The 13122-nt window shown below is 41.6% G+C and overlaps 1 protein-coding gene across 1 annotated transcript; it reads left to right on the top strand.

Moving 5' to 3' along the window:
• The first annotated feature begins 747 nt into the window (after positions 1 to 747).
• On the top strand, positions 748 to 7497 carry scd (stearoyl-CoA desaturase (delta-9-desaturase)). Its single transcript, XM_047377693.1, has 6 exons — positions 748 to 908; positions 1146 to 1409; positions 3657 to 3787; positions 3874 to 4079; positions 4310 to 4542; positions 4907 to 7497. Exons 2-6 carry the CDS (start codon positions 1169 to 1171, stop codon positions 5104 to 5106), a joined length of 1011 nt encoding a protein of 336 aa, XP_047233649.1. The 5' UTR covers positions 748 to 908; positions 1146 to 1168; the 3' UTR covers positions 5107 to 7497.
• Positions 7498 to 13122: the final 5625 nt, after the last annotated feature.

Raw genomic sequence — 13122 nt, 5'->3', positions numbered from 1 at the left:
AAGATTGCTGAAAATGTCCAATAGACTTGAAAGCCTCCATATCTATATCATATATCTATTCCCAGAGTGCTGTCTCGAAGTATGTATAACGTAAAGTTGAGTGAAAGGAAAACAGCAAAGGGTTGTGGTACAATACATATGGTACAATATATATGTAACAAACAAATATATTAAAAAGTGATCATTTTCTTCTTTTTATTTTTGATTTGGAAAACAATATTTTTTGGGGGGTTAATTTAACATACATATTTAGTGTACTAAATCCACGACACAGCGCCATAGAAAGAGTTAAGACACGGCCATAAAACACAGTGTAGAAGCGCAAACGGCGGAGAAACATCTCGAAGGGGAAACTATTCGGCACATCCGTTTAAATTTTAGGTCCCACGATATTAAAAACTATTGTATGGTCTGAAATGTCAAAAAAAAAGTTCAACACATTACATAAGTGATCGTTTAAAACATTTATTATAAAATACTCATTAACAAATTGATAAAAACGAAATGTGCTAATGTATTTAAACCAGGTTATCAAAAAAAAAAAAAAAAAACGTCGTAGTTTTTGCAGTGACCCGTTTTATAATCTGAGTGAAATTAGGCGTGCTTTACTTCAATATAAGTCTAGACAGCAGCAGAAATGCAACCCAGCAGCTGCTCTCCGGTGGAACGTTAAAATACATCTGGCTGCTCAGCGAACAGCCGATAAAGAAACAGCCAATCAGAATCAACCGTCAGGCGGCATCAGAGCTGTGATTGGTCAGGCACATCGCAGGGTGAGTGTCTCGTTGATGTGAGCCGCAGCGCTGACTATAACTCTCTCTTTCTGGGTTACTGAAATTTTGTGCCAGACGCCGACTTGGACTCTTCTTTATAGCAGCAGACATACAGATTTTACTTCCCTTTCTTTGGTGAGTTGTGTGTTATTTTTTAAACGTATTATTGTTTTTTTATGTTAAGTCAGTGTTACGCAACGTTGCTATTTTGCCAGCATCTTCGCTACACGACCACTCTTTCTCCCCGGCCCACATTAGCAACTTGCCAGTCTTGTTAGCTAACAAAATAATAAGCATTTTCTCAGTTTGCGGCGTTTTGAAGCCTTTTGGTCGCAGCTTTTTTGCTGATATATATTTATATTTTTCCTTTAGAGCATCAGTCATCCGAAGCCACCATGACGGGGTCGGAGCCGTTTGCAAAGCAACAGCAGCAGCAACACACGCCGGGCAACGGGGACGTCTGTTCAGAGGCAGCCGTAGAAGATGCGTTTGATAACACTTACAAGGAGAAAGAGGGCCCGAAACCTCCTAGGATCTTGGTCTGGAGAAATGTCATCCTGATGACTCTGTTGCATTTAGGAGCAGTTTACGGCATATTCCTCATCCCTGCAGCATCTCCCCCTACGTTGCTTTGGGGTAAGTAAGTGAAATCAAAAACAAAAGAACTGGAGAGAAAACTCTACATGTTAGAGCATGCCTGCACAGATTTTCTTTTATTCGGGCTCATATTTAAATAAATTACCTGCTGTCATGGCAGCCTCCTCAGTCAGTTGCTCACCACGAATCTTCCCGTTATCATTTCCTGTTGTTTTAGTGCCTTGGAAGAAAGAGTATTTCTAGCCCTTGAACTTTTTCAGATTTGGACACGTTTAGAAACTCAAACTTCATTGTATTTTATGTGATAGACTAACACCAAGTATTGCATAATTGTGAAGTGAAAGAAAATAGCACTTCACATCCCCGAAGTGAGACATGTTGGCAACTTTGGGGACACTTTTCCTTTGCAAGTACACTGGACAAAGTTGAATGGAAGATGCGTGGAGCTAACTACTGGTCAGTTCTGGAAGAAAACCTGTTGGAAACTACTGGGACTGAGATTAATCTTCAAACAGGAGTGCCACCTTTTAATCTGAAGCCCAAATTACAATAGAATAGTCTTTATCAAAGTATATTCATGTGTGAGACTGGCCTAGTCCAGACCAAAATCTTATTGAGAATCAGAAGCAAGACTTGAAAACAGTTGTTTAAAAAAGCTCACCATCCAATCTGACTGAGCCTTAGCCATTTTGCAAAGAATAGGCAACATTTTCAAATGCAGCAGAGACATAACCCAGCTGCAATCGCAGCAAAGGGGGATTTTACAATGTATTAGTGTGTACACACTTTTCAGAGTTTTATTTGTAAAAATATATTTTTTCCGTTTACGTCACAATTATTTGCTACGTTGTGTTGCTCTATAAAATAAAATCCCAGTACAATATATATTTAAGTTTGTGGTTATAACATAAAATGTGGAAAGATTCATGGGGTGCGAATACTTTTTCAAGGCATTGTATTTATCTCATCACGGCAAATTTTAGTTTACGGCATACATTTAATAGCTGAGATGCACGAATGTCAGGAAAGGAAATACTCTTTAACATCAGAGATCTTCAGTCAGTTAACATCATTATAAGAACGCAAACAAAGGTAGAGTAGCTGGGAAAATGCATACAATTTTATCTAAATTAATTAAATAACACTTTCTGTTATCAGTAATAATGGTGTGTGTTTAGTCACAAGGTTATGTCACTTCTTGTCTCATAAGCAAACAAAAAATAAGCCCAATGCATTTGATTTATCTAAATGGAGTGCTTTTGAACAACTAAAAATACAATGCCAGTCAAGTTTACACACAAACATCTGCACTATAAGTCATGTTAATTCTGGGCTTCGAATTATGCATTTGGTTCTTCCTTTTTTTGGAGAGGATCAAGGGATTATAAATCAGACATAAACTGACAGAAATATACATACACCCCTACTAATATTTGATCACTTTTTATATCAAGATGAGGGCGAGACAATTCCAGAAAGTCAATTTTTACTCTGCTTTATTTACTCCAAAAACACTTTTTAAGCATGTTTTGGATTATTGTACCTTTTGAAAAACCCATTTTTGTCAGAGTTTTAGCTGTCTTAAGTGCTGAATTAACTGTGAATATTATTGAAGTAGGTTTCCAACTTCTTTATTCTGCACACTCATTTTATGGTACATAAAACATTTTCCCTTAAATGAGGAAAGAGAACTACTTTACACTTTTTTAAACAACATCTCAACTGGATATATTTGAGTCTATGTATGAATAATTTTGACACTGTATGAAGTTGAAAAAATCCATCATAAATTCAAGCTTATTGTTTCTAATAAATCAATAAAGTTGTTTGGCTTCCCACCCTGCAAAAAAGGATAGGTTAAAATAATGAATTTAAAGCCCTAAATTAACGAGAATCAGGCCAATAATGCGTGAATGTAAACTAGGACATTGCAGCGCTACTTGAAGAACGACAGGCAGTTTCAGATGAGCAAGTCATTCAGGTGAAAGTTTATATGCATTGAGGCAAGGTGACACTATGCACTTCCACCCCATTTAAGAGAGGAACATCATCCAAAGTTCTGGTGCCAACTTGTCTTGTTTTTCTGGTGCACAATCTCAGACTCAAGGGTATGTGCAAGGACAGAACAAAGAACCCTGATCTTATCCTGTTTATCTTCTCATAGTCTGGCTTGGATAAACTTGGAGATGCTCCATTATCAAGTCTAGCCTTAATAAACCCAAAGCAAGACCTTGTTGGATTTTAGCTTTAATTTTCATCCCTGTACATTGTTTTTTGTCTCCACAGCTTTAGTCTGCTTTCTGCTAAGTGCTTTAGGAATTACGGCAGGAGCGCATCGTTTGTGGAGTCACAGGACCTACAAGGCTTCATTACCTCTGAGGATCTTTCTCGCTGTTAGTAATTCCATGGCCTTTCAGGTGTGTAAAAAAGCGAGAGCATTGTCATGAATACCATAATTGCCACAAACATTTTTTGCAAACATCATCTTAACTCCGAAACCTAGAACGATATCTTTGAATGGGCTCGAGACCACCGGGTTCACCACAAATACTCCGAGACAGACGCAGACCCACACAACGCCAGCAGGGGCTTCTTCTTCGCTCACGTCGGTTGGCTGCTGGTGCGCAAACATCCCGACGTCATCGAGAAGGGGAGAAAGCTGGAGCTCAGTGACCTGTTTGCCGACAAAGTTGTTATGTTTCAGAGGAGGCAAGTCGCATTATTTAACATTTAATGGTTATGAATAATTTTGCAAGGCCCTGTAGAGGGTAAACACATTAAGACTGCATGTAGAGGGTAGTAAATTGTTTCAGTAGAACGTCTAGAAATTATGGTTAAAGGTCTGCAGATTAACTTTCAGCACAATTAGAAGTGTCTGGTAGAGAAAAGAGTGTATTTATTAATCTGCTGTTTCCGCATCCTCTTTGTCTTTTCATCAGGCACTACAAGCTCTCCGTGCTCCTCATGTGCTTCTTTGTCCCGATGTTTGTGCCTTGGTACTTTTGGGGCGAGTCCCTGTGGGTGTCGTACTTCATCCCGGCCTTGCTGAGGTACGCCTTGGTGCTGAACGCCTCCTGGCTGGTCAACAGCGCGGCGCACATGTGGGGGAACAGGCCGTACGACAAGAACATCAACCCTAGGGAGAACAGATTCGTCACTTTCAGCGCCATAGGTATGAAAAACACTCAGTTGTCTGGATTTAAGGGGGGGGGGGGGGGGGGGGGGGGGGGGCCGGTCAATGATCCAGATTCAGGTAAGTGAAGACAAGAAGGATGGTGAGGTGGAAAAAACAGACTAGATGGGCGTGGGGAAGTTTGGAACAACATGGGAATAAGTGGAGAAGAGGAAGTCAAGCAGGCTAAAAGGAAGCAGACAACTTTCTCAGATAATAAGCCTTCCAGGTCAAACTGTCGAAAAACAATGTATTTTGTTTTGTAAAACGTCCTGTAAAACCAGTTGCGTAGCTTTTATAAGTGCGAATAGTTGTTTTAAAATTCAAACTAAAGTGGAGCTTTCTGTATCTCTTACCCATCCAGGAGAGGGATTTCACAACTACCACCACACGTTCCCTTACGACTACGCCACCAGCGAGTACGGGTGCCAGCTGAACCTCACCACCTGCTTCATTGACTTCATGTGCTTCCTGGGCCTGGCCAAGGACCGCAAGAAGGTGTCCCGCGAGGTTGTCCTGTCTCGGTTACAGCGCACCGGAGACGGAAGCCACCGCAGTGGCTAAAAAAAAGAAGAAAAAAACATCCTAAAGAAGTTGTCTGGTTCAAGAGAAGATAACTAACTGATCTGACAGCTGCCCATTTGCTCATCCTCTGAGGTTAAAAGTCAGCGTCACAAGGGCCTTTACCACATTTTGCTTGTTCATTGCGGGCTTTTGTAGCTGTAGCCATACAAATTGTTGAAGATAAAAAATCTGCCCGATGCTTAAAGGTTAATTCAGCTTTTTAATTGTTGAGCCTTAAAAATTTACTATTTTTGGTTGTTGTGCAGTCTTCAACCATGTAGCTGATCAGTTTTATGCATTACTTTAAAATGTATTCAATGTTGATTGAAATCTTGATTTTATTGTACTGTATGTTTTTTTTTTCATTAATTCTGTTTACCTTTATGACATTTACAGATAAAAAAAACCGTATTTGATACTTTATTGAAATTTGAAAACTGAGTCATGCAGCACACATCCGTGTTTATAACAGTTGCCTTCTGCAGAGAAACAAAACCAAATTTAAAGCAAAACTTGAAGTACCTTAGAAAATAAGCCGATTTGCCGCATTTATCCCATAATGTAATAATAGACCCACGTTTACTACAAAAATTAAAAATGCTTTCTGTTCTGACGGCAGCATAAGTTTGCCTAAAGCCTTCCATTCAGCTGTCTTTAGTGGTAAAATCTTTTGTTTCTTTCTCACATCAAATGATTGTGAAGGCCGAGCTCTCATTGGTCGGTGCAGCAGCCAGTCACGCGACAGATCTGGTGTTAGAAAAAAACATGCCACCCCTTTGCATGGCGATATGCTGTAGTAGGTGTTGTGGTGAGGTGATGTGTCAGTGGCTGTCATGGCAGAACTGCATCTTATTTAGTCGCTGTTTGTATCATCAGAATTGTTCTCTGATTCTCTGAGACACGGTCTGAAAAGAGTGTCATTTTTAAATTGTAGGTGCTTTTAACGTCAGTGTTTATCTGTGATTACGGTCTGTAGAATGCTTTTGTTATTCATGTATAATTGTATATTGTTTGGCTCCCTCTTTTGACTTAAAATATTCTAACTTGATGGTTTTTGCACTCCTTGATTTGGCAAAGTATATTATATGTGAAGTATATCAAACTGCAGCGCCTAGTTATCTCTTTCGCCAACAGCCAGAATATGGTACCTTGCAAAAGTATTCACACTTTTTTATAGTTTGTTACATTACAGCCACAAACTTTAATTAATCTTATTGGGATTTTGTGATAAAAGGCACAAAGTTGTTCATAAATGTAAAGTGGAAGGAAAATGATTAAGAGGTTTAATGATTTTTAACTGCTAAAAATCTGAAAATTGCCTCAGTAGTCTTTTCTCACCAGCTTTGCCTTTCCATAAACCTTAATTTTTGGCTTTCCACTTTGGAAAAAGTTCAGTCAGATTGGAATATCGGGGATGTAGCGATTGATCTAAACCATTCCCTTGTATTCCATTATTACTCCGGCTGTATGTTTAGGTTAATTGTATTCGTGAAAGGGGAATCTTTGCAGCCAAAAGCAGGCTTTCTTCCAGGAATGACCTCTATTTAGCTCCATTCATCTCCACATCAACTCTGACTCATCCCAAAGCATGATGCTGCCACCACCATGTTTCATGGTGAGAATGGTATGTTCAGACAACTTATATATATATTTTTTCTTATTCCCAATCTTCCACAGTGCCAGATTTGTGGAGTTCGCGGCTAATAATCGTCCTGTCAACAGTCTACTACTTTAGATGGGGATTTCTGCAGCTCCTCATGGGAATAGAGACAAATGCACACCATGCTTTTCAGATCATCGCCTATTTATCTTTAGCTTCACAATTGTATGCGATTTTGTTTTGGTGTAATCGAATAAGATCCCAGTAAAATACATTGAAGCTCATAGTTGTGACGTAGCAAATTGTGAAAATTTTCTTGGCTGTGTTAATACTTTTCAAGGTAAAGTGCCTCCTAATGCCTTATGACATGCATCAATTTCTTCACATTCCAGCAGTTAATTAAGACTTCAAGGTTCAAATACCAAATGATTGCTTACAGGCTGAAGCAGGGTATAACATTGTTTTTATTCCATTTTTTTCAAATCTAAGCGTGACAATTGAAGGATTATGGGTCATCTTTGTGCAGGAAAAAAATTCAACTGGTGAAAATGTGCATTTGTGAGATTTTTACTTGCAAAATGAGGATCCTGGTGGATGGAAGGAGCAGAGATGCAATGTTGTCATGGGGAATGTCATCATAGGCCAACAGTATCAGTCAGCTGTCCAGAGCCCCGAAAATCAGCATTTCCGTAACAATGGGAGGAAATAAAAATGTTTTCAGTTTGTCAGATTTCAACTGTTTCCTATTCTGAAATAAAATTCACAATATTTTCAATACCTTCTGGATCTAACATATTGGTTGTTGCTCGTTTTTGTGTGTGTCCCTGTACTATAACCACATCGTTGCAGTTTTGACTCTTTCTTCTGCATTTCTCTAAAACAGCAGTGTCCAACAGCTAAAGCAGTTGATGCTGATGGACCCTTTGTGTAATTTTAAAAATTTTAATCTTAAAATCGAAAATGTTGAGTAAAACAAAAGATTTTTTTGAAGTAAGCATGTACATTTTGGTTTTATTTTAATTGTATAGAAAGTAACAAACATTCTGTGACTTGGGCGCACCCGTTCATGAAACTTAAGATACTCCAACGATTTTGGAAGAAAGAGTGCTCCAAATCCTGATGTTATTGATGAGAATTGACAAAAACAAATCTAGACCAACAAAATGAAAAACTGATATGAGACCCTTTTTTATGTTTGAAATCTACAAAGATATACCGATTAAATAAAAATTAAAAAAAAGGAGCATTTTGTTTTATTAAAATATTGCATGTTTTGTTGATTTGTGAGTCAATAGAAATAAAAAAAACAACATTATTTGGGGATTTTTATTCGGAAAAAATAAAATAAAAATTGCAGTCTGCAAGTACTTTCAGCTTCACGATTTTTGCCTGCTAGGCAAAACGTTTGGACACCACTGCTTTAGAATATCTTTAGTTTACGATGAGCAGCAATACCCTTTATTATGCAATTACCTTTAAAATTGCATAACTTGGATTTTGTGAAAACGCTGGCAAACATTAGTAGACCACGAAGACCCAAAAACACAGCTGACGCGCTGACAGACCAGGCAAGGAGAGCATTATAATCAGATCACCAGACCCATGGAAACTCTGGAGGAGTACCACAGCTCAGGTGGGAGAATCTGTTGAAAGGATTAGAATCAGATCAGAATCAGAAAAGCTTTATTGCCAAGTACGTTTTTGGACATACAAGGAATTTGTTTTGGCGTAGTCGGTGCAATACAATACAAATTAAACAGTATAAACATATCTACAATATAATATAAATATATGTGCACAGTTTTAAGTGAGTGAGAGTAAAAGTAGAGCAGTATAAGATGCAAGAGCAATACAACAGTGCAGGTGATCATTGTGCAAGTATGGCAGTGCAAGTAAAGCAGGAGTCCAAGCTGAACGTTAATGTAACGCATAGAGTTACAAGTTATGGGTGTCCTGTCAGCAAAAAAGGGGGGGTGTGGGGGAAAGGGAGAGTGTCAGGGTGGTTTCCGGGCTTTGTTAACCAGGCTGGTGGCAGATGGGAAAAAACTGTTCTTGTGGCGTGAGGTTTTGGTCCGGATGGACCGCAGCCTCCTGCCAGAGGGGAGAGTCTCAAAGAGTCTGTGACCGGGGTGGGAGGGATCAGCCAGAATCTTCCCTGCCCGCTTCAGGGTCCTGGAGGTGTACAGTTCCTGGAGCGACAGTAGACTGCAGCCAATCACCTTCTCAGCAGACCGAATGACACGCTGCAGCCTGCCCTTATCCTTGGCTGTAGCAGCGGCGTACCAGATGGTGATGGAGGAGGTGAGGATGGACTCAATGATGGCTGTGTAGAAGTGCACCATCATAGTCTTTGGCAGGTTGAATTTCTTCAGCTGCCGCAGGAAGAACATCCTCTGCTGGGCTTTCTTGATGAGGGAGCTGATGTTTGGCTCCCACTTGAGATCCTGGGAGATGATGGTTCCCAGGAAGCGGAAAGATTCCACAGTGTCAATTGTGGAGTCACAGAGGGTGATGGGGGCAGGTGGGGCTGGGTTCTGCCTGAAGTCCACAACCATCTCCACTGTCTTTAGAGCGTTGAGGTCAAGGTTGTTCTGGCTGCACTAGTCCAACAGATGGTCCACCTCCCATCTGTACGCAGACTCGTCACCATCAGAGATGAGTCCGATCAGGGTGGTGTCGTCCACAAACTTCAGAAGCTTGACAGACTGGTGACTGGAGGTGCAGCTGTTGGTGTACAGGGAGAAGAGCAGAGGAGAGAGAACACAGCCTTGAGGGGAACCGGTGCTGATGGTCAGGGAGTCAGAGACGTGCTTCCCCAGCCTCACGCGCTGCTTCCTGTCAGACAGGAAGTCAGTGATCCACCTGCAGGTGGAGTCGGGCACACTCAGCTGGGAGAGCTTCTCCTGTAGCAGAGCTGGGACGATGGTGTTGAAGACAGAGCTGAAATCCACAAACAGGATCCTGGCGTAGGTTCCTGTGGAGTCCAGGTGCCGGAGGATGAAGTGAAGGGCTAGGTTGACTGCATCATCTACAGACCTGTTGGCTCTGTAGGCAAACTGCAGGGGGTCCAGGAGGGGGTTGATGATGTCTTTTAGGTGTGAGAGCACAAGGCGCTCAAAGGACTTCATCACCACAGAGGTCAGGGCGACGGGTCTGAAGTCATTAAGCCCTGTGGTCCTTGGCTTCTTGGGAACAGGGACGATGGTGGAGGACTTGAAGCAGGCTGGCACATGACATGTCTCTAGTGAGGTGTTAAAAATGTGTGTGAAGACTAGAGACAGCTGATCAGCGCAGTGCTTCAGGCTGGCTGGTGAGACAGAATCCAGTCCAGCAGCTTTCTGGGGGTTCTGTCTCCTGAAGAGTTTGTTGACGTCCCTCTCCTGGATGGAAAGAGCGTGGGTAGGGGGCTGGTGGGGGGGAACTTCAGTGTGGGGGTTGGAGGTGCCAAGGCCCCTATAGAAGTTGGGGAGGTGGGGGTGGTGGATTGTTGCTGCAGCTGTTGCGGGGTGTCGTGGGGGATGGTTGCAGGACTGTCCCTTTGTCTTTCAAAGCGGCAGTAGAACTCCTTCAGGTCGTTGGCGAGGCGTTGGTCGTTGATGGAGTGGGGGGCTTTCGGCTTGTAGTTGGTGATTTGCTTGAGCCCTTTCCAGACAGACGCAGACTATTACTATTAATTGTGCATGCCACAACTCTGGGCTTTATTGAAAATTGTCAAGAAGAAAACTTTAGAATGAGCTGCCACAAGTCATGTAGGGGACACAGCAAAAATGAGGAAGAAGATGACACCAAGACATTTTTGACCTACATGTAAAATGCTGTGTGTGGCAGAAAAAACTAATACTGTATGTCATCCTCAATACGTCGTCCATACAGGGACACATGGTGGTGGCAGTATCATTCTGTGGGAATGATTTTCTTCTGCAGGTCCTTGGGTGAGAGGTTGGGTACACCCTGGACAGGTTGCCAGTCCAACACAGAGGCACACACGACAGACAATCATGCATACACACACTAATACCTGATGGCAATTTTCAGTACTCAGTTGACAGTCGTGTTTTTTGGACTGTGCGACAAAATAGGAGTATCTGGGGAGAACCCACGCATCCACAGGGAGAACATGCAAACTCAGTGCCGAAGGTCCTCAAGTCAGGATTCAAACCTAGGACCTTCTTGCTGCAAGGCAACAGTGATACCAACTGCAGCCCTCATAAAAGCCAAGTGGATTGTGGCACCTACAGTGTAAGTAGATGACATCTCTCCATAAACCTTGTCAGCAGAAGGAAGGATGAAGTGGAAACGTCTTACTGGGCCTCAAGCAGCTTGAATTCTGGGCCTCTGGACTTTGACTGTGTTATTAGATTTTTTTTAACAATGTGGATAGATTTTGTGAACTTCCTTGTATTATCAGAAGATGCAAATAAATAAATAATTAGCATCTTCATATAAAAATGAAAGTAGTACTGCATGTCCAAAGTGGTCCCAGCATAGTGATTACAGAGGACCATGACTCTACAAACCTACCAGGACTCCAGTGATATATTCAGGCATCCAGTCAGCACATTTCTCGCACATGACAAACTGAGCCAACTCTGATCCGGTTCCGGCACGATCCAGATCAGCTCGTGGTGTGATGTGTGAAAATATTTCTTCAGGTTTCTGTGAGCCTGTACCGAGGTGACAAAGTTTACTAAAGTTCAAACTCCCCCAAAACCCATCACGCGTTCATCGTCGCATCATGCTGCTCTCAGCATGCGATTGAAAGCAGCCAATCAGCAGCCAGGCTCTGACGTCTGATCCTGCTGGACCAATTGCAGCATCGCGTGTGAAAGACCAGTGGTGACTTGAAATCTATTAGGAATATTTGACACCCGCAGGGTGAATGAATAACCACTTTAACACTGGACTGGTGAAAGTGCATTTATGTGCTCTGGCTTAGGGTAGGAACATATATTTAGCGGCCGCTGTGAAACCTCCTTAAAAAGCATGCAGACAATACATCTTTCTAAACACAAAAACCTCACTGTATTAGCCATGTGCCGAATATAGTGTTCCCAGAAATATCTAGTTCAACATGGAGTTTTCCAACGCAAATATATTTTAGCCAAATATTTCACGTTTAATTACAAAGATCCACAAAAATGTACAAAACAGAATATACACAAAGACTGATAGCAGACAGATGCCTTGATTACAAATCAACAAATCAAACCAAACCCCACAAAACAAAATGTTTTGTTTTGCCAGAGCTGGTCTTAAAGAGATAGTACAGAATTTCTCAAGGTTCTGTTAAAAGGTTGTCTTACCTGCGGTATTGGCTTGGCTTCCTCATTTACTCAAAATCCAGGCTATTCAGTTCAGGTAGCTAAAGGTAATGTTGAAACAGAGCCGAAAAAAGTGGACTTCTAATGTCTTAAAACAACTCCAGTCTGACAAAAGTCAACGCGGAGTAGTGGCCTAGTGGTTAGCGCGCAGGGCATTTGCGTGTAAAATAAGATATGTCCTGACAAATGTGTTTCTGGTCAGAGTAACACCTGACAGAAAAAAAATAATAAAATATATATATATATATATACAGGTCCTTCTCAAAATATTAGCATATTGTGATAAAGTTCATTATTTTACATAATGTCATGATGAAAATTTAACATTCATATATTTTAGATTTATTGCACACTAACTGAAATATTTCAGGTCTTTTATTGTCTTAATACGGATGATTTTGGCATACAGCTCATGAAAACCCAAAATTCCTATCTCACAAAATTAGCATATCATTAAAAGGGTCTCTAAACAAGCTATGAACCTAATTATCTGAATCAATGAGTTAACTCTAAACACCTGCAAAAGATTCCTGAGGCCTTTAAAACTCCCAGCCTGGTTCATCACTCAAAACCCCAATCATGGGTAAGACTGCCGACCTGACTGCTGTCCAGAAGGCCACTATTGACACCCTCAAGCAAGAGGGTAAGACACAGAAAGAAATTTCTGAACGAATAGGCTGTTCCCAGAGTGCTGTATCAAGGCACCTCAGTGGGAAGTCTGTGGGAAGGAAAAAGTGTGGCAGAAAACGCTGCACAACGAGAAGAGGTGACCGGACCCTGAGGAAGATTGTGGAGAAGGGCCAATTCCAGACCTTGGGGGACCTGCGGAAGCAGTGGACTGAGTCTGGAGTAGAAACATCCAGAGACACCGTGCACAGGCGTGTGCAGGAAATGGGCTACAGGTGCCGCATTCCCCAGGTCAAGCCACTTTTGAACCAGAAACAGCGGAAGAAGCGCCTGACCTGGGCTACAGAGAAGCAGCACTGGACTGTTGCTCAGTGGTCCAAAGTACTTTTTTCGGATGAAAGCAAATTCTGCATGTCATTCGGAAATCAAGGTGCCAGAGTCTGGAGGAAGACTGGGGAGAAGAAAATG

The sequence above is a fragment of the Girardinichthys multiradiatus genome, chromosome 10 (assembly GCF_021462225.1).
Source record: "Girardinichthys multiradiatus isolate DD_20200921_A chromosome 10, DD_fGirMul_XY1, whole genome shotgun sequence".
Taxonomy (NCBI): Eukaryota; Metazoa; Chordata; class Actinopteri; order Cyprinodontiformes; family Goodeidae; genus Girardinichthys; species Girardinichthys multiradiatus.
This window is presented reverse-complemented; position numbering and strand designations above follow the sequence as displayed.